Source organism: Diaporthe amygdali, assembly GCF_026229845.1.
Source record: "Diaporthe amygdali strain CAA958 chromosome Unknown NODE_6_length_1560011_cov_65_102424, whole genome shotgun sequence".
Taxonomy (NCBI): Eukaryota; Fungi; Ascomycota; class Sordariomycetes; order Diaporthales; family Diaporthaceae; genus Diaporthe; species Diaporthe amygdali.
In genome coordinates this window covers 1,074,637-1,101,419 of record NW_026517026.1, presented here as the reverse complement: position 1 = coordinate 1,101,419, position 26,783 = coordinate 1,074,637, and the positions used below count along the sequence as shown (strand labels likewise).

Below are 26,783 nucleotides of genomic sequence, written 5' to 3'. Positions count from 1 at the left end.
GCTTGCTTGACGAGTATTTGATGAATTCTATTATTATGATTTAGCTATGAAGGGGATTAGGTAGTAAGGATTTGATGATGGAAATTTGCTTGATGATTGATGATGATTATTCGATAAGGATATTGAGACTTTTTTAATGCCTGGTATTTATTGCAGTAGGGTATATGGGTTAGGGTTGGACCACTCAAATAGCTATTCTGCCCTTTAGGCTAACCCTTTCAGACTTAGACTTATAACACCACAGACGAATATACTATAATTGCTCCAATAGGGAGCTTGCATCTGGGAAGATATGGGAACTCGGGGGAAGACCTCCAGCAGTCGAGCATGTCAATTAAGTCAGCTCCGGAAAGCAACAACGCTTACGCAAGGACAAGCGAGGAGATGTCCGTCCATGAGGATCGGTGATGAAGAGGGTTGTGTATGATTATGTATATGTAAACGCTCGTCGAATTCGCATTTGAGCTACCTTAATATACGAAAGCCTTAAGGGTTAATAATCTCAAAAATAGTTTTATCTTTCATCAAGGAGAATAAATGAAGTGGGCTTCAACTTCTCAATCGCATAGTAGCTCGGAGGCTGTTCAGGCTACCTATGTGATTCTCTTGTCCGACGAAAAGAGCTTCAACGTCGTAGCATCTGTCCAAGTCCTCATTCAGACATGGGTGGAAAGAAGCAACATGATGAGATGAAGCCCTTCTCTTGTCATAAGTTTCAATGTAAACAACACTATTGAGACTGCAATATTCACGCTGCAGAACATTTGTTATCAAGCGGTGAGCGAGAGAATGAGTTATGTTGGACTGTGTCAATTTAGGTGTCCCTATTCGAAGATCTGTAATTTCAAAATGAAAATTTCCAAAACACGCTGTACTCCTGAAACATTTCATCACTATCTAAGCCGTCTGAAAAGCAGACTTTTGAGTCGCATCCACCGCCGCTTGCTGCCCCAGCGCCTGACTTGTCATAGTCCGAAGCTCAGGCCGCGAGAGAGTCTTGTAGCGGTCCTCAGCAAGTAGTCTTTGAGTAGTGATGCGTTCTGGGTAATTGCGCATGAACATGTTGGTGAAGTGTGTTCCGTAGTGAATGCCCTCTTGGGGCTTCTGGCCGTTGTTGTACCCCTCCAGCGGCTTCACCACAGCCTGGAAGCTGGGCTCGTGGAAATAGGCGAAGGCGAATCGGTCCCGCGTGTTGAGGCCGACCTTGTGAGGGGTGGATGGCAGGAAGGAGTCGGTCATGTACTGCATCATGTCACCTGGTGAATGTCAGAGACTAATCTTGCATGGCTTCTGTTCAGTGACTCGTGTTGCTTACCTGGGAATACGGTGAAGGTATTCTCGACCGGAGGCACGTAGACCCACCCGTCTTCGTCTTCTTTCATTCCCGCGGCACTCTTTTCCCAGTTTGCGTAGTTTTCGCCTTGGTACGGAGGGCGGATGAAGAGTCCTCCAACGTCGTCCTGGGCCGCAATCACCAAGAGACCGTAGTCAGTGTGGCTTCCGATGCCACGGCCCTTCTTTCCCTTTCCATTTGTCTTGTTGGTAGGCGGAAAGCTAGAACCCTAATCAGCGATTATTCATTTACTGGCCATGAATTGACCTAAACACTTACCGCAGTATTCTCATGTGGTGCCATCCATCTTGGGTATATTGCAACAGCGAACCCTGGGGCACACCTAGACCCAACTCGGCCAAGGCCAGAAGTTTCTCTCCAGACTCCCCAAGGTAATTCATGTAAGTCTTCATGGGGTCTCGCATCTCCGCGTCAGGCCAAGGGCAGGGTCCATGGCATGGCCACTTCTGTGCCACTCTGGGCTCCGCCAGGTCGAGGTCCTTGGTGACAGTGAAGATCTCCGAATAGTCCGCGATGCCGTCTGTGATTTCCTCTCCAGAAGCAATATAGCCAGCATAGCTCTGCGAGTCAACACAGGCTGCCTTCTCATTGTGGGGCTTCGCGAAGAACCTTTTGCTGGCCTTCTCCGCATACTTGTAGATCTCCCGTTGGGAGCTATTCATGGCGATCTGGAAGATGCCGTCACGCTTCCAAGCTTTGATTAGGGCTTTCCCCATCGCCTTGTCGCTGGCTGACCCAGTCACACGATCAGGAAGATCGAATGTCTCTAGGCATCCGACCTTGGCCTTGTGACCAGGAGGCATGGTTGCTCCGGCATCTGCCTTGATGTGGGTATTGTGGACCGTAGCCATGGTCCGAGTGGCAAGTGATCGCCCATGGCGAGTAGCCAAATGCCGGGCGGCTTTTGTGAGAACAAGAGGCATGATTTGAGGATTTGAAAACTTCAAGATGTGTCTTGATGGATTGGTAGAGTGTAGAGGATGTTGAATTTACTTCCCAAGTGAGGGCTATCAAGAGCCTTCTTATATAGAGTTGCGCCCCCCTCCCACGCAGTAGCCAACCCAAACCAACATACTCTGTTAGACAATCGGAACTTTTTACACTCCGAGCATACACACAATATGGCATGCATCAGGATGATTCAAGAGGATCGCGCAACTGTCTTGGGCGGTGTCTCCGCCGCAAGAAGCAAGGGAACAGTCTTGGCGACTTGACCCATCGTTGCGAGGCTTAAGATGCTCGCTAGGTCTTGATATCCAGCAACATGTACCCCTGATGTATCTTTGGGCTAAAGATCATAAGTTCATAGAGCAAGTATCATGCCTTTGCCATCGTCTGGATCCTTGTGTGTACAAATGAGTGCTGACTGGATGCTAAGGGCTAATTATAGGCTCTCGACGGTTTGTCCTCACGATAGCATCATGCCCGCGGCTGGGATATCATGTGAAGTGCACTGGGTTCCAATTTTTAAGCTCTTTATGAGGGTCGGCGGATCCGGTGTTGGTATGATAGCCGTGTCCCATTTTTTGTGCGGGAACGTATCCATTCCCAGCCTGGGCAGTGGGACTCAGCCGTGTTAGTCGATTGTGGAGCAACACATGGTCAGCCCATTTTACCTAGAACGTTCGACTGCTTTGAGTACACGACAGACGGGGTGTGGAGACAGGTTTTGAAGCACTTAGTGCTGCTTCAGCGGTGTGATCTGGGAGTCCGCGCTCAAGTGATAGGCCACCTAATGGGATCACGAATCGCCGCCGGAATCGTCGTGTCTGTCTGAGTCGGCTGAGACGACAACGATTCACCCGCTTCTGGACCGCGAAACGACGCTTCTACGGCTGCTTGATCTGTGCTACGTGTTTGGTCATTTCCTAGCACAACAGTCACGAATAACCTCCACTTTCAGACCAAATAGTCTTTCATATAGGAATCCATAAAGCGAAATAAAATTCCGTCAGAATGTTGAAGCGCTACTATTAACACCTCTCTGCCCTGTGAAAATAAACATTTAGGGTTTTGCTCAAGACTTGATCACTTAAGCCTCCCAATATGTTGATTTTAAAGTCCCAACTATACTGAGTGGCTTTGATCTTTGATAGGGGCGGGTTCTCCATCTAGTTGCGAAGCAAAGAGGGTGTTAAAGTTCTCGTACCTCCACAGTAGTGGAGAGAAACAATGCGTCCCACTTTCTGCCTTCGCGGGCCGGGAGATTATCTTCTCCACGAGCACGACTCGACAGAGCCGTCTCCATATCGGGTTCCAGACGCTGAGTGGCAGAGTTGTTTGAGGTCTGAGGGGTCGGGTCGACGCCAAGGATTACCGAGAAGGCGAGACCTTACCGCAAGACTTCGAGTCGCGTCAATTGCTCGCTTCACTGCTGACTCAGATGACCTGTCGCTTTAAGATAATCGCGCATAGGGCGATAGGAAGGAAACCAGACCCTGAACAATGGATGTCTCGCCCGTGCTGGCGGCAAGTCTCCGCTTGCCTTGGAGTTGTGTTCAGGCAGTATTCGCCTACGTCAACCTTAAACTCGGAGATTTTCTGGCTAGGGCGAGGCTCTGTTGGCAGGCTATTTGCGGACTTTGGCAGCTATGTAAGCCTAACTTGGGGTGTTCGTCTCGTGCGTGCCAAGCTTTGCCGACCACATATCAATGAACTCCCAGATTTGATTTCCCTTCAGAACCCACGCCAAGGCGGTGAGGGCAGAGCGGAGCGTGCTCGGCAGAGAGTCGACATTGGGCCTTGGCCGTCTCAAGCCCGGTCATGCAGATAATTCCACCAAACACATTGAATCGCTTTGTCCGTGTCCGGACAGCCGGGAATGATGCTTGAAGTTTAAGCTCTGCTAGGATCTACTCCAGAGTGCGTCAGGCTAGTACGCGAGGTAGCATGGCCCAAGATGCCGGTCTCCGCCCAACCAGGAATCCACAGCGAATAAACTCTCTTCTCCGGTCACGTTATTAGCTCTAGCTGTAGGTCATTCAACAGTAATATTTTCCTTGGTTTTAATCGAGGCTAAGACCTAGAGTCCATAAGACTCACATCAGACGCGGCATTATGGGCTTATGAATCTGACTCACAAGACATATAATCGCATAGAAGTGACATTCGGGAACTTGAAACCGGTAATACCAGGCCATGGCAGGCAATAACGAGCAACTACCAGCATTCTCCTAATGCTGGCTTATTCGTTATCATTTCGTCAGAACCTTGGTGCTCGTGAGATGATAGATATTCACAAGAATTCATACTCAGCCGAAGGGGCAAGAAGTGGATATTTAAGTTTGTATGCTGAAAGGTTCTCAAACACACAAGTGGACACTTCACCATGCCATGTGCCCATTTGTGCTAGGGATGAGGCTGTCGGTATTACAAGCCAGTTCCAAGGCTTTCACGAGCTAATTACTACTGAAAGTCCCACAATCACTCGGTCTATTCTCGGAACTATTTGCGTAAACTACCGCGGAGACAAGGATCAATTGAAGTATAGCCATATGGTGGATGAAGACGGGTTGACTGAGCATATTTCTCTTTTTTCTTTCCATCTTTGTCCTACTTCGATTGTCCAGCTACGCAAGCCCCTTCCCGAAGACGCTGTCTAATGTCTCCTTACCGCTTCAGGCGCATGACTCCGCAAGCCAAGGTCTTGCAATGGAACTCCGCTCCATTCCAGTGAGAGATATAACTAGTGGTGATGACGATAGATGATTCAGTAAGGCATCCTTGTACTCAATCGGGCTGAGCCGGCCCGCCGCAGGCGGCCCAACACATTACTCTTGGCCCATTATTATGGACAATGATTCAGGCGACTGCGTCCCCGGCTGCGCCGGTCCGCAACGGGGAAGGGTCCCTCAAGATACAAATCGGGCCAATCATGATTTTTCTGTAAGGCTCGAGGATAGACGTGTCGTATCGGCTCACAGACACGGGAGACCGGAAGCGACCGCTCACGATGCTATGTGCACATGACCGAAGCTCTTCCGTCCTTTTCGTCTTCCTGGCTAATTATCGCGGTCTGTGACCATGCCTGCTACCTTCAGAAGCAGTGCTCACAGAAATTTGAGCGTTTTCATGAAGGGTGTACTTATCATCACTTCATTTCATTTGGACTCGTCTCGTATACGAATTACTTACCGCCCTCTGCCCATAGTGGTGTCCGAATCATATCACGCGGTATTACACCAGATTTCTTTTTTTAAAAAAAGATAATGGGTCTTCACCGATTCTGAAGTCATGCTTCAGCGACTAGCAATGCGACTGATATATTGGCCATCCAATAGGGGTAGTCTTATATGTCGTGAAAGCAGGCATTTCTGCACGAGACACTTGTTCACCTCTAGTTTATCATAGAGACTTGAGATAGCGAGAGCCAACGGCTTTGGTGTAAGTTGCAGGATCTGTACTAGTTAGTTCAGCTTACTGAGGCGATCAAGCTTTGTTTAGGTCTAGTGCACTCTTCACGTAGTGGCCAATTAGTGCGGACGGTTTCCAAATTGCTCATGGCAACTAGCGCGCGTAAGAACGACTGCCCACGTCGAATTGTACTCCTAGCTTCCGCTGACCGCTCCTAGCTTCCCCTGCGCATCGCGCAGCATGGAGCAAGCGAATATCGTTGCATGTTACCAAGTCGTACGGGCCTTGGAGCAATATGGATACTCTTCTCCGCCACTTTTCAACAGCCGGAGCTCTCCAGCGTGTTACACGTCATGCATGACTGCTTGATTAAGGTCGAGACAGGCATACCAACGCCACGCTTACCGACGTTCTGGATCGATCTCAGTCTAGGCCAGCTAGCGGCTTTCAGCCTCTTGATTGCCTGGTATGCTATCCGGGAAAAGGTATGAAACATACCATATGGCTCACATGCGCGCTAAGCAAGATACTAGGCGTCTATAGTCGCTCTCAAGCGGAGAAACGTCAGGCCGTGACGAAGAAGACGGAGTCGTCTAGTGGTGGAGCGCGGGGAAGGTCGTGGGCGGCTCTCAGGCACGGGTTGTGGGGAAAATCTGGGGAAGCCAAAAGTCGGGGATGCCGCCACTCCGGGGAAATCTAACAGAGATGGTCTAACAGATGAAAGACAATGCACACTGAGCTTTGATTGTCTCTTGATGGTCTACTAGAAGCGCGACTGCAAGGTTGCCGAGACACGCTGTCGGGAATGTCACGCTAGGCGTGGCCACGTGTGTTTCTGGGCCTGTGCTCGATCATCTTGCAGCGTGCATTGATGGGGGCGATTAGGTTGCAGAAACTTAATCACTTGTCGACTCCAAACCAGCGGCGGACGACAGGATCCTGTTCCATATCCAATTGCCGCGCCCCATCCCGATAGCAGACTTGGGCATCTCTCCGCACCGTCGATCCAATGGTGTGGCCTGCCAGCGACATGGTGCAAAACAATATTGGTATGATCGGGGTCCAGGGCTGGAGGGATAAAATTAGTATGTAGCATCGGCTCCAGGTCTAAAAGACCAGCTGCGTGCCTTGCTAAATACCGTCTGTTCTCATTCATAACACGTTTATGTTCTGCACGTTTTGACTGCAGCGCCGATCGATCGTCGAAATCTAGACGGGCCTGCGTCTTTCTTTCGAGAACACTTTGCAGAGTCGCATTCTCGTGCACCGTGCCCAAACACCGTCGCATTGAATTTATAGCGTTGAGCCTCGAGGCCGACGATCCCTCAAATCCAACAGCCGGTATCCGAAAATCGCTCGCCCAAAATGGACGAAAACTTGGATGAAAGCGCCATACGCGAGTTGGAGGAGGTCCTCCACACGAAAATTTACCCTGGAACGGAGATTATGCAAGATGTGGGAACTCACCACTTCGTCAAGGGCAGCAACCGCGGTGTTCTCGTTCCTCAGCCATCCGATGATCCCCGTGACCCCCTGAACTGGTCCCCCTTCTGGAAGGCGGCGACGATCTTTTGTGCCACGGCTGTTTCCTTCAGTCAGAACCTCGGGCCCCTTGCCCTTGCGCCTATGTTTGGAAACTACATCCAGTTGTACAATCGCAGCCTTGCGGACGTTGTCCAATTCACGGGAGTTGCCATCCTGGTTCTGGGCTTCAGCAATTTCATCTGGGTGCCGATGAGCACCTGCTTTGGAAGACGCCCCGTCGCAATCCTTTCCATGACAATATGTGTTATCTCTTCAATCTGGAGAGCAAAAGCCAAGGATTACAACAGCTTTATGGGCGCTTCCGTTCTCAATGGGTTAGGCGCGGGCCCTTGTGAGACGCTGATGCCTCAAGTCATTGCCGATATAATCTTCTTGCATGATCGTAAGTAACCTTTTCTTTGCCCATAAGTCTCTTGTTTTTTTCTATCCTGAAGTGTTTGAGACTCTTTGTGTTCCTTTATGTGGGTCCCCCGAAACCTTAAGAGATACTTCGTCTGGACCTACTGGAAGTACGAAGATTGAAGTTACTGACCAAGAGTGATTGGATAGGAGGAAAGTACCAGACACTCTACTTCAGTCTGTATTTCGGGTCTTTGATGGTTGGGCCTATCATCAGCGGTGCAATGGCTGAGCATACCGGAGTGGAAAGCTTCTGGTGGTTCAACACGGGCATGTTGCTCTTTACGCTGGTGATCTGCATATTCCTCTTCCCAGAGACCCGGTACCACAGAGCCTGGGAAACAGGTGACGCACCGAAGCCACCGCCGGTCAGAGACCCAAATGCGATCAGCGACAAGGCAGAGAGCTCAATCCACGAGAAGCGCAGCGGGAGTGATCACGAGGAGTCCTTGGGAGCGCCAGTCACTCAAGCAGCAACACAACACAGCGCCGCCCTTGATAACAGGATTGATCACACCCAAACGCATGTCGATCCATGCCTGGGCAAGGGTGGTCCGGGCAAAAAACAGTTCATGCCCTTCCAGTCGTACTCGGGCAATCTCTTCCGCGAGCTCTGGCTGCCATTCTACATGCACCTCTTCCCCATTGTGGAATTTGCCGCATTTGTCGTCTCATGGAGCGCTTCTGGCTTCCTCGTCGTCAACTTGTCTCAGTCCCAAGCCTTCGCCGCCCCGCCGTATAACTTCTCGTCGCAGACTATCGGCCTGTTCAACCTCGCCGTGCTCGTCGGTGGAATGGTCGGTCTTTTCACTTGTGGACCTCTCAGCGACTGGGTGGCCGCTTATCTGACGAGGAGAAACAACGGCGTACGAGAGCCCGAGATGCGGTTGGTGGCCATGGTCCCCTACATTATCATCATGGTCATCGGCAGCATCGTTACCAGCGTTGGCTACGACAACCACTGGCAATGGGAAGCCATCGTAATTGTCGGATACAGCTTTTTGGGATGTCAGGTCGCTGCTCTGCCAAGCATTGCCTCGACGTATGCCATCGACAGTTATAAGCCGGTGACGGGATCGTTGTTCGTGACCATCACAATGTGAGTACCAACTCCCAGGACCGAATAGACAACAAACTAACCCTTTTGAAGCAATAAAAACCTTTGGGGCTACGGGGTTTCAAAATTCCTTACTCCATGGGCAGAGGAAAAGGGCTTTATCCCGCCTATTCTGACAAACGCGGCGCTCATCCTTTTCTTCTCCTGTTGCGGTATCATCTTCTGGTTTTTCGGAAAGAAATTCAGAGGCATCACGGCGAACTCATTTGTACACAGGCTTTAATAGCGGTCTTGTGTCGCAGGATCAAGGGCGCGGGGAGTTGTGCTGTTCTATGGTGGCTATATGCCTAGTTGCAATGGCTGCTTAGTCCGGAGCTCAACCACATGACATAACGCAAAGAAGGAGATGTATAGCCATGATAATGTCAACGCTGGAATGTTCATAATAAAGGGGGTCAGGTCAATATAATTGAGGTTGAGTAGGTAATTCAAATTGTAGCACAAATGTCTATAGAAATTGCAACTGGAAAGCAATGCCTCCTTGGCGAGGATTGGTCTGCATCTGTGAAAGGGATCAGACTATTCGGCAGCACGCAAATGACTTCTTTAAAAGTAAAAGGGAGTTTTAAGAGTTCTGAGTATGACTTTAATGAAACGAACTAGTGTATACTTGCTTTAATCCAGTCACTCGCAGCCGTTCATGGAGGCCCCAGGGTGACCCACAACGCCATCAACAAGCTTGTAGATGAGGCTCAGTTAAGCCTTGAGATATCAATTACAGGCGATCAAGGAATTCATTGGTTATACGCCTCATTTGTAGAAATCTTTCGCTGTTAAAAAGCAAGTAGACAGGAAACCGAGGCAGCGAAGTTCACCGGACCGCTTGATACTTAGATATGCAATGATTCGACTACTGGCTATGAACAATTGAAGGCATGCACGTCTTCTTAACCGATGTCTTCAATTGCACAGAAAATATGTGGAACAGTGTGTATAGATCCAAGTGCAGTATAGACGTTGAGCTGTAAGTTGACCAGCATCAGCATGCACGCCCCCCCCCCCCAAAACGAAGCACGACCACCAACATCCAACCACCGAAGCAATCCTTGACAGAGCTAAACATGGGTATCAAAAGGTAAAAGATATGATATTGGAATGAGATCCTATTGGAAAGTCTTCTATAGAAAAGCCTCCTATGAGATAACCTCCTTTGGGATAGCCTCTTGTGGGATAACCTCCTGTGGGATAGCCTCTTGTGGGATAACCTCCTATGGGATCCCGGATGCACTATTGTGCGACGACCTGATAGCCTGCCCCCACCCCTTGGTCTGAGGCGCCAGGATTATCTACATGCAACCCTTAAGTCTGACCTGAGCCTTCGAAACGCTGCGTCATTTCTTGTGTCATAAAGAAAGCGCTATGTACATGGTTCTATATGAAGCGCGTATTCTGGAGTGTGTCCTCTCCATGCTCGGAGAACAGCCGCGAGCAGCAAGTCCTCTATGCGACATCGGGTAACTTGCTCACTCCTTAGTGAGGCATCTGAAAAAGGCTTCTAGCTAGAAGCATTAAGTGATTTCAAAGCTAAAATGCAACAGAAGTTCCGTTTTGTCGCGGCTCCTCATATCATCTCAGTTGAACCCGCGATGGAAGGCACGCGGATGCCGAATATCTCAAACATGTCCAGGTTCCTTCTCTTACAACCATCGACCCATCAATAGACATTGATTACAAGGCAGGTGCCGCTCCCAATGTTATTAAAGTCGATTTGGATCTCCTTGCTCTCGAGTTGGGACCCAGATTTCATCTCCATGCCACTCTTCCCAGCCAAGCTTCTAAACGCAGCATTTATCACCCAGGCATCAATTTCACCGTCGACTCCTTCTCTCGCTGCAAGTACCGACTTCTGGAACGAGTCTGTTTGTATCAAATTCCTCTTCGTTGTACCCGTGTCTTGCTATCCGCAAGTTCATCGCCATCGCTACCGCGCTGATTTGCTTTATCGCCTGCTTCATCCGCCGCGGTAGTCTTCACGACAACTCTCCCACAATGCATTCCAAGTTCCTCATTTCCTGCCTGTTCGCTTTACCCTGCGCCAGCGCAATCCTCAACTATTGCATCCCTGGCATCAACGTCACTCTCGGCGACAAGTGTATCCTGGAAGGCAACGAGTATTGCAATCACGACTGCTCCAGCGCCGTGCGTCTTACATCGCTACTGTTCCCACTTCTGCCTAGCGGCTGTCTGGTATGAATCACGAATACTGATGCGTGATTATCGAAACAACAGATCGCTTGTACCAGCGGGGCGTACCAGCTAATGAAAACCTGCGAGCGCAACAGCTGCAACTGGGATGAGGATAACGGGTCGGCCTCCTGCAGGTTTAAGCCTCCCGAGCCTCGCATGCCCGACCATACTCCGGAGCCAGCATTAGCCGGCATCTTCGAGTCGACCTCGGAATGTCTCCCGACCTTCAGGATCGGCGCGTCTTGCGACAACAAACCGGGAGCAGAGGGCCAGATGAGATGTGATGAGACTTGCACCAGTGTCGTATGTCACCCCACAGCATCATGATGCGACACAAATCGGGCATCACTGATTAACCTGGTTAAATAGGGCATCTGCCACGATGGCATCTTCCAGATCAACAGCCCCTGCGCCCCGGGACGCTGTCAGTGGAACGCGGATGCTGGACAGCCTTTCTGCGTTTGATCACACGATGCTCATGGCCCAATGTGGACGATGAGAGCAATGAAAATCGCCACGAGAGTCACTGGCATCGGTAGCATCGGTGAAGAGGAGTGAACGATGGGAAGGATATTCTCTTGTATTCGTAACAGCCTGATACACCTAGCCGCATCATAACGAATGGAGAAACGAGACTAGAACTCCCCACAGCAGTCATCCAGCATACTTCCTCAAAACAAAGCTAGCTACTGATTTCTTGGAGACTGTTACCAGATCATGGTCCTTCCAAGACCAGCACTGGAGCGACAACGATGCTAGGAGTCATCCGAGCGAGCTGAGGTCAGGGTCCCGGCGACATTGTTGCACATGTGATCATCGTGACTCTTTTGTGCAGAACAGTCAGTCACCAACGTTTAGCATGGAAGGCGTCGCCGATTCTATGCTCTTCGAGACCAGTGTCTACTTCGGCATCAACCGGAGGATTCCGAGAGGCAAGGCAATGCGAGGCTGCATGTCGTGACCGCGTCGGCTTGGCCGGGTACAGCGTGCTGACGAGCTTGAGTCGCATGCCTCGCGGACGACTCGTGGCCTTCAAGGCCGTCCTCGCAAAACACGGGCATATATCTTGTCCGCGTCAAAGCGAAGACATGCACGCCTGCCAGCCACAAGCCTGATGTTCACATTTCAGGAGCAATGTGATCGCTGGACCGTTACGGAGACGTGAAACACGGCCCCTAGCACCATAATGCAGAACACGGGAGGTGCAAACCTGGTACTGTCCACTACTTTAATTGGATTGCCATCAATATTCCTCTCCAGTCTTCTGAATGCTCTATGTGGCTGCTTGGTCTGCGTAAGCTCTTGCATCCAAGACACAACTACCCGTCTGTCTGCGCACACAGATATTATATCTAACGCACGACATAACCGCCATCCACGGGCAAGTTCACGCCAGTCAGCCAGCTCGCATCGTCGCTCGCCAGCACCACGGCGACTTTAGCAATGTCATCTGGTGTCCCCAGCCCGCCGAAAGGATGCCGATCGCTCAGCGCCTCCCGCGTCGCCGCATGCGACGCCGTCTCCTGGAACATAGCAGTCTCTGTGAATCCGGGACAAATGGCATTACAATGGATGCGGTGTTTCGCGTAATCCAGGGCTACCTGTCTAGTCAGACTCGAGACTGCACCTTTCGAGGCACAATACGATGCTGGGCGCCCGTCAAGATCAGCGGGCTGATTAGCAGCAAGATGAGAGGAAACCTACGGCATCCCGTTCCCACTATTATAGACATGATGGACGACGTATTGACAATCCAGCCCCGGTCACCGCTCTCGTGGGGCTCCTGAGCCAGCATCTGCTTGAGGGCGGATTTGCACCCGAGGAACACGGACTTCGAGTTGATTCGCATCGTCGAATCCCACACGTCCTCCGGCGTCTCGTGTATCATGAGGGGCCCAGTGGCCTCGTGGCTTATGCCTGCGTTATTCACCATACTGGCATCTGTAAGTCAGCATCCTGGTCGTCTCTGAACAGTCAGACCGGCCGTGTTGAGCCTACACATCTAAGCGGCCAAATGTTGTCACTGCGAACTGGACTGCGTTCTCGACCGCGGCTGCGTCCCCGACGTCCACCTGCACGAAGGCTGCATTCTTGGGCCCGATAATCTCGTGCGTAGGCTGGCCGTCAGGCGCCTGGCCGAGGGAACCCTTCACTGCGGCGACGCGTGATAAAGGCGAGAGGTCAGCGCAGACGACGTTGGCGCCCTCTGCTGCGTAGCGAATTGCAATAGCTCGACCTATTCCGGACGAAGAGCCCGTCACGAGGGCGACTTTATTCGCAAGGCGTGTGCCGGTTGCCATTATATAACGAGGCAGATTAAAATGTACTTTCAAAGATCGGTTGAGCGAGAACAGGACGTCAACAGAAAGTCGAGAAAATTGCGATGAGAACTAGGGACAAGGAAAATCACTTTTTCTCGCGTAGGTGCCTATGGTTTGGGTGCACGCCCGTCTCCATGCCCACTCATAGTTCGCTCGTGTTGCGATTCACCGGTGAGGGGAAAATCGGCAATCCAGCTTCAACAGAGCCCGAGGACCTCGGGAGCGCGCGTAAGAGAGCAGAGCACTTGCTTTTGTGACGCTTAAACGATGGAGTAGTTTAACTTTGGGGTTCCAAGGTTCTGATCCGGTGTGTGGTAGCAAGTATTGGTTGTGTCTTATTGCAGGCTGTAGCTGGTCTTGTGGTATGTCCGAAGCCATCTTTGTCTGTTCCTGGGGAGCTGTTCTCGGCGGAATGAGATGAATCAAATTGTGCACCCAGCATCACAGTTCCCAGTCCTCTTCATGAATACGCGCAGGTCCAGAGACGATGATTAAGAGGAGCGAGGACTCGTGTTCATGGACAGCGTAAGCAGACGGCACGGGTCACATGACTGGCGCATTTAGAGTGTCACGAAGAGTTGATCGGGCAAATTGGTGATATGTGACTAGGGTGACAAGATCCAGACGTCAGGAGCAGGAATAGTGTCGAATCAAGCAGCCCCATGCTGTCGATCCCCGGACGGACTCTTATCTCGGGCAGGCCTCGCAGGTGGGCTCCGCCCGGAGCAATTGACCCTCTCACAGGCCAGCGTGGTCAGGTGGGAACCATTTGCGTGTGAGACTCCCGCGGGTTCCAAGGTTGGCTGCATTGGACCATGCCGCATCGAGGTAGACGCCAGAGGGGACAGGCTGCAGGTTGCGAGAGAGGTGAGTGGCAATCATTTCCCGGGACAAGCCAAACAGCATGACTTCATCCGACACTCGAGCTCAGCCTCTAGTGGATCATCGTGCAGCTTGCTGTCGAGTCGTGTCTTGGAGACGTATTTGTGTTGTTTGTGCAGTCACGCGGTGCTTTTCGCGATGGGGTTCTGTGGACCAGCAGACCACCAGACCAGAGAGGAGGGAAAAGCAAGACTTGGTTTGACATGTTTCCACAAACAAATGTGGCTCAATACTGTGCTGTACTGCACCGTACTGTACCGTTACTGTAAGCCAGTGTGGGGGAACGGCGGTCAGGGCACCCCCCAGCTTTGTGGGAGCTTGGGGCATTTTGCACCCTGGGCGATGGCCAGGCCAGGATGGACGATGGCAGGATGGGCGGGTTTGCTCTGGGGGTGTAAGAGGAAGGTCGAGGTGTGCGCTGCAGCCCATGAAACCTGCCACCGTTTTCCATCACACCACATCGAAATCCCGATCCCAATCTTAGTCCCAACCCATTTTCTTCCCCCAGACACAACTTCTGTGTACTTGGAAGGACACCTTCAAGAGTTTGCTATCGCAGGTCCAAGTCCAAGTCCAAGTCCGCCCTGCACCGATTGGCACGCAACCATGACACGATTATCCGTCTACGGCGTCTCGCTCGCCGTCTTCATTGCCGGTACGTAGCCCAGGTCAAGCCCACACACAGGGCACACACTGCCCGGCCGAACCCACCCTCTTTTGCACCCACCTCGTCATCGGCGAGCTTCCTCTGCCTCTCACCAACCCGCCACCTCCCAGTCTCAGCTTGCAAAGAGACAAGGGCAGGACAAAATGGCGCGACATCTCCAGCGCTCCTCAAAACCGAGCTTCCTCTCTCATGTGGTATTACAGTGAGGGCGGCAAACTTGATCAAAGGCGTCGCGTCCTGGACGTATGCCCCGCGTCAGGCGATTGTTCTCTGCTGCACGAGTCGCTGCACAGGCAACATCGTCATGCTATGACGCACACGCGCCAGGAGAACAAACCTCCATCGTCATTTTGCACACAATGGCACTCCTTTACATGGCTAACCTCACATTCTCTCAATAGCGTCGGCATTGACACTCACATCCATCCTCGTGCCCCACTGGGTCACCATGGACGTGGAATCCCAAAATAGCCACATTGTCTACTCCCAACATCTCGGTCTGCATCACTACTGCAACACCGCCCTCCCCGACAAGCCTTGCCGCACATTCCCCGACGAGGAGAAGGACTGTGACCCCAATGACAGGTACTTCTGCTCCATGTGGCGGACGACTGGCTTCCTCATGAGCTTCGCAACTGTCGCCGAACTGGCTACGCTGGTCTGCTTCGTGGTGGCCATCGGGGGCGGCCAGGTCAAGAGGGAGTACGGCTGGAAGGTCTTGTGTGGCCTTCTAACTGTGGTTTCAGTCGTGCAGTTCGCTGCTATGGGTCTTATTGTGAGTTTCCCGCTGTTGCCCCAGGTTCTGTCGCCTAGGCGGCGAGAGCCTGTGGCGAGGCAAAGGGTATCCAGTTCGCTGACTCTGGATTTCAATCTAGTCGTTCCTCTACGACAACGACGAGTATTTCTCCGTCCCAGGCTGGAGACTCGACACATCTTGGATCCTATGCACGGTCAGCGCCGGTGTGGCCGCCATCCTCGTCGGTGCCCTGGCGTCATGCGCCTACTTCCTCCCACCAGAAGACGATGGCTACAACTTCCTCGATGACCCCATCGACGTCTAATCCAAACCAGCAGAGTGAATTGGATTCCCGGTGAATCGACATCGCTCGCAGCTTCTGTTCTTTCAGTCATATTAGATTATACACGGGGCGTTTTCGGGCATACAGGATACGGCATATTCATCTTTTCTTGAGGGATCTGACATATTTTGATACCTTGAGAGTGAGTTTTCTGGGAAGCAAGGGGCATTTGAGGTCAACCACCATAAACATACTGGAGTGGAACACTTTCTTAGTGTCCATTGCATAAATTTAACAAATTTGAATATAGATTCAAGAGACACAGGCCGACTGCTCTGTGGTTCCGATTTGATATGGAGCCAGCTTGCATGAATGTGCTCTGCATGAATGTGCTCTGCATGGCCTCAAGTAATCTTCGTATAAGGAAGCGAGTCGCATTGCTCAGGCACACAATACTTTCTCGGGACGATGACTTTTGTAATATGGATAGCATTCAGACGCGTAAAGAAAGCCCGAGGTCGTCCACCAGCTCAAGTGAGCTTTGGACTAGGTTGCAGCGGGGTCAAACAAGCTATGAGGTAGGTCTTGTGTGGCCTGGAGCAAGGGAAATAGTGCTGAGTATGACTTCTCTGTCTCGAACACTAGATCCAGCGCCATGGGTAAGACACCAACTGGACAAGCCACTTGCAGCAGTCACACAAACACATCTTGTTTTTGATAGATTTATCATTAGATCTCATGCGCTCGTAGCTAATCATTAAGCCCAGCTGGTATCATCCATCCGTTCCCCTTGAACTCCAAGCCCAACAAGATGCAACCCCCAGGATCGCACCTATAAAAAGTGTGTAATCCTTCCTCTAGCTCAACTCGGAACCAAACCATGCAGTTATGGGCCATGAATATGTCATCGAACAAAATCGACGTCTCCGACGTGAAGACGGAAAGAAGTAAATATTGACAATGGAAGGGAACTGGCCCGAACAAAAAGATGAAAAAAACATGGCACAAAGATCAACCAGTCAATCAGTCACCAACAGGTATATACGTGCGTGTACGCGGAGATCACGCGTACCGCCTAGTAGCATCCAGCTCGCCCAGCGGTCTCGCCGAGTACGTCGCGTGGCTGACGCTGGCGCCGGGCGTCTCGGGGACGACGCCCCAGCTGACGGGCTGGCGGTAGACGTCGGCCTCGTGGGGGACGCGGTGGCAGCGGGCGCTGAGGACGGCGCTGCAGGAGCCGCCCTCGAAGACGAGCGGGTTGCCGACGGTGCGGCCGTCGGCCATGACGACGGCCGGGGCGCGCAGGAAGCCCGGCGCCGCGAAGGCCACCAGGAGCACCACCAGCATCGCCAGCAGGACCGCCAGCGCCACGCCGCTGAAGCCCACGCCCAGCAGGTGCTGCGGCGAGGCGTCCGGGTCCGAAACGGGGTCCGCGCCCGCGCTGCTCGCCGTCAGCGACACCACGAAGCACGCCTGGCTCAGCACGAAGCCCATCGCCGCGAAGAAGACGGCCAGCGCCCAGCTCACCGGCCGCGGCAGCGTCATGTACAGGCTCGTGGTCTGGTGGCCCTCCGGGTCGGACGAGACGCGCAGGGCGCGGCGGGTCTGGTTGCCCAGGATGGCGTGGAGGCTGCTCTCGCGCGAGAAGAAGTAGGCGGTCAGGAGGGCGTTGGTGGCGAAGTACAGGCCCGCGAGCAGGATCTGCGGCAGGGCGGTGACGATGGCGAGGGTGCCCGCGGGGACGGACGCCGTCGCCGAGGCGGAGATGAGGTATGTTGTGTGGGGGCTCGCGACACCGAAGGGCGACAGCGGGTGCGAGGACGGCTGGGAGGCGACGGTGAGCGCGAGGGTGCCCGCGGCGAATATGACGCTCGCGACCCACCAGCAGGCGGCGCCCAGCCAGTTCGACAGCGACGGCGACCGGAACCAGAAGTGGTCCCGCTCCGGCGCCCAGTACTTCCCATCCGTGAAACCCCAGCCGCCCATGCCGGTGCGGAGGTTCTTCTTGGACAGGAGGCAGTTCTTGCGGGTCGACGGGTCCGGGTCCCGGAGGAAGGACGAGATGGCGTCGCCGAGCGTGACGAGCGGCTCGAAGCGGCGCATGATCAGGATTGCGGCGGTGAGGATGAGGGTGACGAGGTTCAGTCCGACTACGATGACCAGGAGGATGCCGTTGAGCTGCAGTGTGCATGTCTCTTCTGACGTCTCGCTTCTCTGTGCGAGGCAGAACTGAACGAGGGCTCCATCGAAAAAGATCTCTGCATTGGAGATGGTGGTCGACATGTTGTTGCCCGACTGGAGGTTGATGCCAGCTTGCGCGGTCTCAACGAGGGAGTTGCCCGAATTCGGGCTGTTGACTACCAAGAGGACGTTTTGGAAGTCGGTGTTAAAGACCCCGCTGAACAGGTCGACACACTCACTGGTGGTGAGATTTGTGAGGTCGTTCCGGCCGGCGAGATTCTGGAGCTCGAGGAGTTCGTTGCGGCTAAGACCGCCGGCATTGTTGTCGGTGCCATTGCTAAATGTCGAGCCGGTGAGGAAGGACTCGGTGACGGCGATGAGATTGTAGCTCATGCCGGCTTGAGTGGTGAATATTACGGAATTATATCTGCAGTAGATCATTAGCGTCTGTGGAAAGTCGTGCTGGGAAGCATTTCCTGGGTGCTCACATTACTTGGGTCACAACAGCCACGGTCAAAAGGATGCTGGCCAGGAGGACCCTCCCCTTCCCGATGTGTCTGAAGTTCCGCAACGACGGGACGCCAATCTCCAACCACTTCTTTCCCTCATGCGCTCCAGCTATGTCCGACCGAGTTGGGCTGCTCAAGACCTGGAAGACGTAGTTGGCGCCCACGATTAAAATCACCACCAGAACGTTGATCAGCGCGTGCAGGCGCCAGTCAAGCGATGTCACGTCCTCACACGATCCCGTGAAGAGATCCATATCTCCAACCAGTATGGCAATCTCGGTTCCTGCGTATACCAAGCACACGAACCCTATGACAAAGATGACGAAGGCCAGGAGGGCGTTGAGGACAACGCCCAGCCTCCACCCGGTCATCAGCCTCCTCCTCTTCCTGGGCTTCTCGTTGGTCGAGGGCAGGATCATCTGCAGCTCGGTCATGGTGGACGATTGGGTGGTCTGCGACATTGCGGTCCGCAACCTCTGTTCGCGGCCCTCCTGCACGCCCTCGAGCAGCACCATGTGCGACAGCTGTGGGCGGTGCTGGTGGGTGATGTCGACGGTGCGCTTGCCCTGGTTGCCGCCGTTGCGCTTGCGCCGGGCGACCGTCTCGGGGGTCTCGCCGCGGATGTAATTGACGACATAGTCTGGGATCAGCGTGCTGTCGCGCAGGCTGCTGTGGGAGCCGTCGCTGCCGATCTTGGGCACCTGCACGGTCGCGCGCCGGAACAGCTCCGGGGCGTTAGCTGTGAAGATCGACATGTTGTCCGTGGCGATGCTCTGGAAGGGCCAGTGTATTGTCATGCCCTTCCTGCCCCTCCGCGACGGCGGCGGGTCTAGCTGTGAGTCGTCCCCATGGTTGGTTCTCTGGCCTGTTGAGCGAGAGTGCAGGCGTCTCGATGATGAGCCACCCCCAGACGAGGACGGCGGCACCCTGTTAGTATGGTCAGCATGTTAGTCCCAGCCAGCGGTGGTAGGATCAAGAAGTCGTCCCGGGATAACTGACATCCTGATTTGTGTCACCGGACCATCGTATGTGCTAAAAACGGATTGAGCGTCTCCATCGCGGGGCTCTGAACTTTGGTCCATCTGCCGCGACGCCTGATGGTTAGGAGGTGGCAGGCATTGACGACTTATTAGGGGTAGATGCTGCGTGTGGAGAATAGCAATGGTTCGAAGGGATCACCACAGTCAGCAGTTCACGCAGGAGAGATTAGCGTTGGGTTGAGTTGACGACTTAGAATAGTTGGATGGTGGACGGCACCGGTAAAAGAGTGACAAGAAGGTTGGGTGGCGGGCAGCGTAGTCTGGTAACAGTTGGGATTGTGGTGTGGTGGTGGCAGGGGCAGTGATTATTAGGACCGTAGTAGAGCAGACTCGCATGCAGAAGTCGGGCAGGACATCGTCACCCCTGCGATGGGGGCTTCCCACCAGGCTGGTCAAAGACTCAAGAGTCTACCAAGGGACCAGTTGGACTTGCATGGTGTGGTGTTGGAGGATGGGCTGGTGCTCGAGGATCCCGGACCCTGATGTTCAGCCCCCCTGCCCCTTTTCCCCCGTGCTGATTTACTGGACATGCACGTGTAGGCACACTTGTACACTCCTCCTACATACAGTACTACAGTGATGCCTGCATGCACGATCTCGAGCCTGGGCTCGGCCTGGACTAGGCTATATTTAAACTGCGCCTCAGTCGGACATGCCCAATCAGACACTGGAAACGAGGCCTTGCACCACACCGACGGCCCAGATTCCAGATGGGATGAGATGACGAAGGAGGGGCATGCGGAGAGAAACAAAGCAGAAGCAGCGAACCAGGTCAGCTCTCCAGGTCCACCTCACGGCGACGTTGAAGGTTGGCCCTCGGATTCTCGTGTCGCAGCCAAGTGGCCGGTACGTCGACGTGGTCCCTCGCCGGCGGGGACTCGGGGACTGTGAGGGTGTCAGGTATGTAGACCTGGGCAGTCTTGGACCCCCGCGGGCTGCGGGCGCCGTCTGCCGCGATCTGCTGATGCTACTACCGAGCTGCCGGCAGATGGGCTGCACCTGGACGATCTCCTCACCGTAGCTGCGTGGGCGTCGTGGGCAGGCTTGACCGAGGGTTAGAGATGTGGGTGGTGGCATCATCATTCACCATGATCGACAAATCGACAAGTCTCAGCGTAGGACCTCGGATGCGTTGCCGAATTCGCTGGCAAACGTAGCAGCCTGTTGGCCTACTACGTGTGGCTGATGACGACTTATGATGATGATACGAGCGACCAAGCCAGTTCAGATCATTGATGAACGTGCCTCGAAACGAAAGACTGGACCGCATCGGAGAGTTTAGCTTATTAGCCCGCCATCTCGTCTGGTTTGAGCCCACACGGGGCGACCTTCTGTGCGGTGCAGTATGCGAACTAAGAGCAGGTGGGTTCCGTCTGATGGGCTTGCAGCAAGAGAAGCATCGCAAATCATTCATGCACAAGCGAGCCCAAGGACCCGCAGAGATCTCAAATCAATTCTCCTCTGCCCCGTCGCCCCCCCCCCCCCCATCTCCCGGCACTCAGATTCAGAGAGAAATTCTCCTATGCCGTCTGACTGTAAATATGGGTGCCCAGGGCTGGCACGGGCGAGCAGCCACACTGGGGCATGTGCAGCCGGGATTCATGCATGCGCTGCGGGGGTCTGGGATCTCCCTAGCCCCTCGCAGGTGTGCCGGGTTTCAGATTGGAAAAGCTCACCTCGCCCACTTCGCCCACTTCGCCCACCTCTCTGCGGCCTCACTCAACGAATGGCTGGCCCTGGCTGGGAGGTAAGGGGGGAGCCAATTTCCTCGGCGGGAAGGTTTCTCTCCCACATTCATGCCGCCGACTCGAGCTCATTTTACATGGTATACCAGTCAATGGTTGTTATTATAGTCCCTCCCAGCGGGTGAGTGAGTTTGTGTGTGTGTGTGTACACGCATGTGTCTATGTGAGGGGACACAGAGAGAGGAGAAGAGATAGAGACAGGGAGAAAGATAGAAAAGGTACGTTCGGCAAATGCCAGTGCGCGCCTGCATTAACGCAGGTGGTATCACCAGGGTTGCAGCCCCATGCCCACAAATTGCCCGCCGTGCCGCACTGCAACCACGGAACCGAGCGTGCTCAAAGTCTGGGTGACATGTTTCGTCCCTTTCTGCCCGCAATCCAACGGCCTCTGTGATTTCTGCCTGGCTGTGTGGCTCCGCCTCCAGTTCTGTCTGTATAGCGATCGCCAAAAGTTGACTGACTGTTGAGCCCGCGTCCAATGACTCCACCCTGCCAGTTACCTTGAACGTACCGCACACGACTCAGCTTTGGATGAGACCTCCTATCAAGCGAAGACTTACATAGACCCTAACCCTTCATTATAGGGGTTATTCAACAGTCCCCTCCCTCGTTTGTGCACGCTCAGCTTGGGCATTCCTGCTTGAAGAAATTCTTGCAGATATCATTCTGTTAGAGAAATAACCAAAAGCTATAGATGAGTACCAGCTCTGTGCAGTTTCTCGTCATTGATAATCTCATCAGGTAGATATATCACGTGCTGGACATCAAGTGACGTCTGAACCTTGGGACCGTGCGTGACGGTACATCATCCCAACTTTATACAAGTTCGGAACAAAGTCTATCTGTCTTGCGACTTTTGTGTTTTCCAAAATAGGCAGCCTACAGTGATCCCCAGCTTCACCGCCGCCGGGGTCTACAGGCGGCAGCAATGCCGTCGCCGTTGCCCACCGGCCATTCTACAGAGCTAGCCCTCGCAAAGAAGTCTAGTCAGGGTCTGGAAGACGGTTGCAAGCAGCAGGAAGACCGGATTACCCGTCTGATCGACCCGAAACACCTCGAGGACGTAAAGAAGGACACGTCGCACAGCTCTGATCTTAGGCAGCAGAGAATCATGGGGATACACTGCGTCATGTCTGCTGAGCGAGTGAGGTGGTTGTCGAGCCGCTGGAGTCCGCGCCATTGGTTTTGACATTGACGTGGCAATATGGCTCTGGCAGGGCCGTGGTGAACACGCCACCAGGTGTGCTGGCCGTGGGATGGCCAGGCTGAAGGGTGAGACAGAGTGGTTGGTCAGACCTCATGCTGTGTGACCGTGGCGGCCGACGAAGGATGAGTTGTCAAGACCATGGACACATTAGACTTATGCGGTGATTATTTCCCATCTATCTCTGGCATAATTTCGATTTTGTGGTTCTTCAATCTTGGGGAAAAAAGACTATAGATATTGATTTATCGATTTTCTAGAGCCTGTTGCTGAGCAGTAAGACAATATCGAATGCTGCTCTTTATGTAAGCGAGTGCGAAAATGCTTACCTCCTTCACTGGCTCGACTATACCTCACCAGATGGGTTCTCAAGTTGCCTTTCTCTCTCAACTCGGATGACTAGAACGTAATAAGCAAAGCCTCTCCATCGCCAACCCTGACTCTTCCCCTTCCATCACCCAAGTCCTCGACCTTTTCCACAATTTTCTCCCCAGCTATCACGCCAGAAGCATTGTCAACGTATTGACCTGCAAATGTGACATTGCTTGCGATTTCGACGCCCGGAGCTGTAAGGCGAAGAGCTTGGACGTCGGAAGATGCAGCGGAGCTATTACTAGCATCGACCGGGAGTGTAAAGTCGAAAGTTGTATATGGCCGTGGTGTTGTGAAAGTCGAGTTATAGACATTGAGGTTAACAAGAACCAAGGATGTCAATGTTGGCTGTGTTGCAGAAGTGTCCTGAGGTCGACCAGCGCTCGAGCCGTTGCTGCCGGCGTCGAAGACGGCATAAGCTGTGAGATATGTGTCATTCAATAGTATCTGGACCTGCTTATTGCCGCCTGATAATGCTGACGCAGTGAGTAGATTGCCATAGTAGAGTGGTTTTGCAAAAGGCGCTGTGCCGTTGATAGTAATTGGTTGCCAAGGGCTATATCGATATGGAGAGCCCATGTGGAAATATAAGCGCGACACTTGAAGTGTCGCAACATAGAGGACGTAATCGACTGCCCAGAGAGCGGCGGCGAATACGTCCGAGACTAGAGCTTTGCCTTGACACTAGGAGGAGATCAGCGAGGGCATACGGGAGGAGCAGGATCACTTTGGAGCAGTGACATGATCTTTCCAAAGAGAAAATGAAAAAGTGGTGTTTCAAAGCACTTACAGAGATAGAATTCGTCTCACCAAGAACATACGGAACACCTTGTGAGACGCTGAAATTGCCGATAAATTCATGATACCACATCAGGGATGTCATATGGTGGTGGTCGAGAATGTTGTCTTTGATAGTAGCAATCTTAGTTGTACCTTCACAGTTGGATCCCATATACTATTACATGAAAACATCAGCTCTGTACGGGGAAAGCAATGCCTCTCGATCTCGATTCGAACTTACATCGTGATCAGCCACCGTCTTCAGCCTCCCAGACCGAGCCAACCCCAGTCGAAGCACACTCTCAACGCTCCAGATTGAGTTGTTGCCGAATTGGATGTTACGTGGTGCCGTAAAAGCACAGCCTTGGAACAGAGGCTGAAGCTTTGCATCATCTTCCCCAAGTGCATCCTTGCCGATAGCGTCCGCATACTCAGTCCATTGGTCTACGTACGATTGGGTCGTATAATTTGCCGGACGTCGACTGCTACCGGGCCAGCCTAAGGCTTGTCAGCTTAAATTTCCGTTGTCAGAAGAAGTACAATAATATCATACCATTAACCTCATTGCCAATCTCGAAGCCGTAGAGATTCTTTCCAATTCCGTGGTATGCGGCACCAGCTTGGAGCACGGTCTGCGCCTTGCCTTCTGCGCCGTCGAAGAAGTTGAGACCGTAAATATACTGCGTCCCATTTGGGAACTGTTGGAAGGACTCGAACCAGGCAGGGCCAACTGTCAACGATGCGGGCTGATCAGCACCTGGCGTCGAGTACCTGGCAATCAACGCTTCGGTCTGGTTTGCAATATATGTTGCGCGATTCTGAGTTGTTCCGCCTGCACGGATAATGGGATAGGAACCGGCAAGATCGCCTAGGTTCTTCAGCATCTGGTGGGAATACAAATTTGGATGGCTTTGCGAATCAGTCTGAGGTCAAAATTCATGCTAGTGAGCTACTCACCTTGTATTTCCGGCGAAATCTAGCATATAAGAGAATTCGATAGAGTAAGACTGGAAGCTGGCATCGACAATCTGATGGCCTTTCGGCGCTGAGTCGGGTACGTTGAGCTGAACATTTCTGGTATCCTCCTGTCGCGTGTGCAAGTCCCTTGTCAGGCCTCCGAGCGCGAGAGAACTCAATGCGACAATACAGAGTAAAGCCATGATGAATAATTCTCAATCACATAGGAAGCATCACTCATATTAAGCCAGGGTGTCTCAGAAGGAGAACGAATAGTTTCATGAAAGACGGCGACGAGTGTTGCATATAGCCTGCTCAAGACGCCGACGGTATATTGTACTCCGAACAAGAGATGCAGGCTTCGGTAGGTTCGGGTGTGTCATTTCCAAACAGCAACTTCGGTGTAGATCAAGCCTATAAAGATGACCTTCGCGGTGTTCAGATCACAATCCGTGAGTACAGACTTATGCTGTGACCAGCAAGCTAAAATGCGCCGCAACATTGGGGTTGCAATCGGAGCATTTCTGTATTCAGGCTTGGCTGATGATTAGTGGGAAATGGAAGCGCGGGTAGTCCCTTCGATTGCTAATTTCATTGGAAAAATTTGGGCACCGATAGAAACGTCAAGGCGTTGAAACGTATTAGCCCAGCTCTGTGACCTTTACGGAATTAGCTCATCACTATCCTTTACATACAGGCGGGCGGGACTGGAATAGAGGAGTTGAAACTCTTTTGTCATGTGCTCGAAGTGTAGTGGTCAATATTGGCCAATTAGGAAATGCAGACGGCTAAACTGACTTCACTTAGCAACGTGGGAAAATTGAGCCATTCGATTCTGTATCCTCATTCCCTCGTCGGCAGATATCCCGACCTCGCTGACCCCGCGTCCAATATAGGAAAGTTGAGGTTCCGCCCGCCCGTGTTCAATGTTACGAAGAACGCATCATGCAAGCCCCAAAGCCTTGGTTGCAATTTGTTCCTCCGTCTCCGCAGCCACGCCCAACAGGTCACAGTCGGATTCGGATCGACAAGGTGCAACCTCACAACGAGCCTCACCTTCATCGTACAGCTGAGCCACAACCAAATCCAAAACCCATCTGTCACTGCCGTCTGCGAGCTTCTTGCGTCCACTGGCCATGAGCTCTCTCGTGGTGGACTTTTGTACGACCCATTGCTCCCCTGTCGCATGCTGCAGGGCCTGCAGCAGCTTGTTCTGGCAGGTTCTGATGGAGAGTACCTTTACAAATCGATTCTGTGTCTCTTCTGGGTGCTTTAAAACACCCACGACACTCTGTGAGATGCCTTCCAGTGTCGTTCCAGTGAAGTTCTCTTCGCCATTGTCGTATATGGTTGCCGAATATTGGTTGACATCGAATCCCATCAACGGGAATTTCTTGATCGCCTACTCACTGCGCAGTCAGAACCCGAAAACTTCGCTCTCTTTGGACGTTTTCATGTACAAAATCATCACACACCCAGTCAATAGGATTTCCCGTCGTTATCCCAGTCCAGGTAAAGCCAGGGTTGGCCTCAGCCCTTTCCTTGGCGTGATCCCATGGAGCCTTTCGCCTGATACGAACATTTTGGAATTCAGGCAGCCCACGAGCATCCGGTCCCCATCCAAAGTCGTCCACGATAAAGCGCTTGACGCCCGCGGCTTCCGCTGCATCGATCATGGCAGTCTGATGGTGAATGCCCTTAGGACCGACAACGCAGACGGCAGCATCTTGCCCGAGAAGAGCCTTGACGAAGTTCTCTGGCGTGTATTCAATCTTGATAACAGGTAACCCATCTGGAAAGGTTGCAGTAGATTCGGCCCGGGTTACAATTGTCAGTACAAAGCCGGCTTGGATGAGGGCTGCGGTGATTGGGGCGCCGAAGTTGCCCGAGGCCTGCGGTCGCGTCAGTTGCACATCTGCATCGAATACAAGTATACAAAAGCGTACACCGAATACAGCGACCTTGCGGAGCGTAGTCATTGTTGAAGCCGTCTGGAGTATGGGTGGCAGTAAAGCACGACAGGCCTAATGAGCTTGAGGTAGCTCTGCGGCTTGAAGAATCAGCGATTTGGCTTAGTCTGGAGTCGAAACTCGTGAGAGCAATCGAAAATGTCGCTGAGGGAGCTGGAAAATGTTGGATAGAAACATGTTG

General features: G+C 52.7%; 8 protein-coding genes across 8 annotated transcripts; 3 read left to right on the top strand and 5 right to left on the bottom strand.

The window, feature by feature from the left end:
* Nucleotides 1-897: 897 nt before the first annotated feature.
* Nucleotides 898-2,277, bottom strand: J7T55_001091 (2OG-Fe(II)oxygenase; the record flags this gene model as incomplete). The annotated part of the gene is made up of 3 exons (XM_053140372.1): nucleotides 898-1,256; nucleotides 1,316-1,554; nucleotides 1,613-2,277. 3 exons carry the CDS (start codon nucleotides 2,275-2,277, stop codon nucleotides 898-900), a joined length of 1,263 nt encoding a protein of 420 aa, XP_052996737.1.
* Nucleotides 2,278-7,072: 4,795 nt separating this feature from the next.
* On the top strand, nucleotides 7,073-8,991 carry J7T55_001090 (mfs transporter; the record flags this gene model as incomplete). The annotated part of the gene is made up of 3 exons (XM_053140371.1): nucleotides 7,073-7,634; nucleotides 7,802-8,750; nucleotides 8,802-8,991. 3 exons carry the CDS (start codon nucleotides 7,073-7,075, stop codon nucleotides 8,989-8,991), a joined length of 1,701 nt encoding a protein of 566 aa, XP_052996736.1.
* A 1,766-nt stretch (nucleotides 8,992-10,757) lies between these two features.
* J7T55_001089 (uncharacterized protein) lies at nucleotides 10,758-11,916 on the top strand (the record flags this gene model as incomplete). Its single annotated transcript, XM_053140370.1, has 5 exons — nucleotides 10,758-10,907; nucleotides 10,998-11,258; nucleotides 11,325-11,379; nucleotides 11,687-11,735; nucleotides 11,796-11,916. 5 exons carry the CDS (start codon nucleotides 10,758-10,760, stop codon nucleotides 11,914-11,916), a joined length of 636 nt encoding a protein of 211 aa, XP_052996735.1.
* A 391-nt stretch (nucleotides 11,917-12,307) lies between these two features.
* On the bottom strand, nucleotides 12,308-13,255 carry J7T55_001088 (gluconate 5-dehydrogenase; the record flags this gene model as incomplete). The annotated part of the gene is made up of 3 exons (XM_053140368.1): nucleotides 12,308-12,603; nucleotides 12,660-12,889; nucleotides 12,954-13,255. The coding sequence occupies 3 exons, from the start codon at nucleotides 13,253-13,255 to the stop codon at nucleotides 12,308-12,310; spliced, it is 828 nt and encodes a 275-aa protein (XP_052996734.1).
* A 1,509-nt stretch (nucleotides 13,256-14,764) lies between these two features.
* J7T55_001087 (uncharacterized protein) lies at nucleotides 14,765-15,886 on the top strand (the record flags this gene model as incomplete). Its single annotated transcript, XM_053140367.1, has 3 exons — nucleotides 14,765-14,813; nucleotides 15,227-15,600; nucleotides 15,701-15,886. 3 exons carry the CDS (start codon nucleotides 14,765-14,767, stop codon nucleotides 15,884-15,886), a joined length of 609 nt encoding a protein of 202 aa, XP_052996733.1.
* A 1,020-nt stretch (nucleotides 15,887-16,906) lies between these two features.
* On the bottom strand, nucleotides 16,907-19,616 carry J7T55_001086 (uncharacterized protein; the record flags this gene model as incomplete). Its single annotated transcript, XM_053140366.1, has 3 exons — nucleotides 16,907-18,452; nucleotides 18,514-19,461; nucleotides 19,534-19,616. The coding sequence occupies 3 exons, from the start codon at nucleotides 19,614-19,616 to the stop codon at nucleotides 16,907-16,909; spliced, it is 2,577 nt and encodes an 858-aa protein (XP_052996732.1).
* Nucleotides 19,617-22,446: 2,830 nt separating this feature from the next.
* Nucleotides 22,447-24,835, bottom strand: J7T55_001085 (beta-glucuronidase; the record flags this gene model as incomplete). Its single annotated transcript, XM_053140365.1, has 6 exons — nucleotides 22,447-22,584; nucleotides 22,959-23,579; nucleotides 23,686-23,850; nucleotides 23,917-24,173; nucleotides 24,229-24,584; nucleotides 24,633-24,835. 6 exons carry the CDS (start codon nucleotides 24,833-24,835, stop codon nucleotides 22,447-22,449), a joined length of 1,740 nt encoding a protein of 579 aa, XP_052996731.1.
* Nucleotides 24,836-25,575: 740 nt separating this feature from the next.
* On the bottom strand, nucleotides 25,576-26,611 carry J7T55_001084 (uncharacterized protein; the record flags this gene model as incomplete). The annotated part of the gene is made up of 3 exons (XM_053140364.1): nucleotides 25,576-26,034; nucleotides 26,108-26,524; nucleotides 26,579-26,611. The coding sequence occupies 3 exons, from the start codon at nucleotides 26,609-26,611 to the stop codon at nucleotides 25,576-25,578; spliced, it is 909 nt and encodes a 302-aa protein (XP_052996730.1).
* Nucleotides 26,612-26,783: the final 172 nt, after the last annotated feature.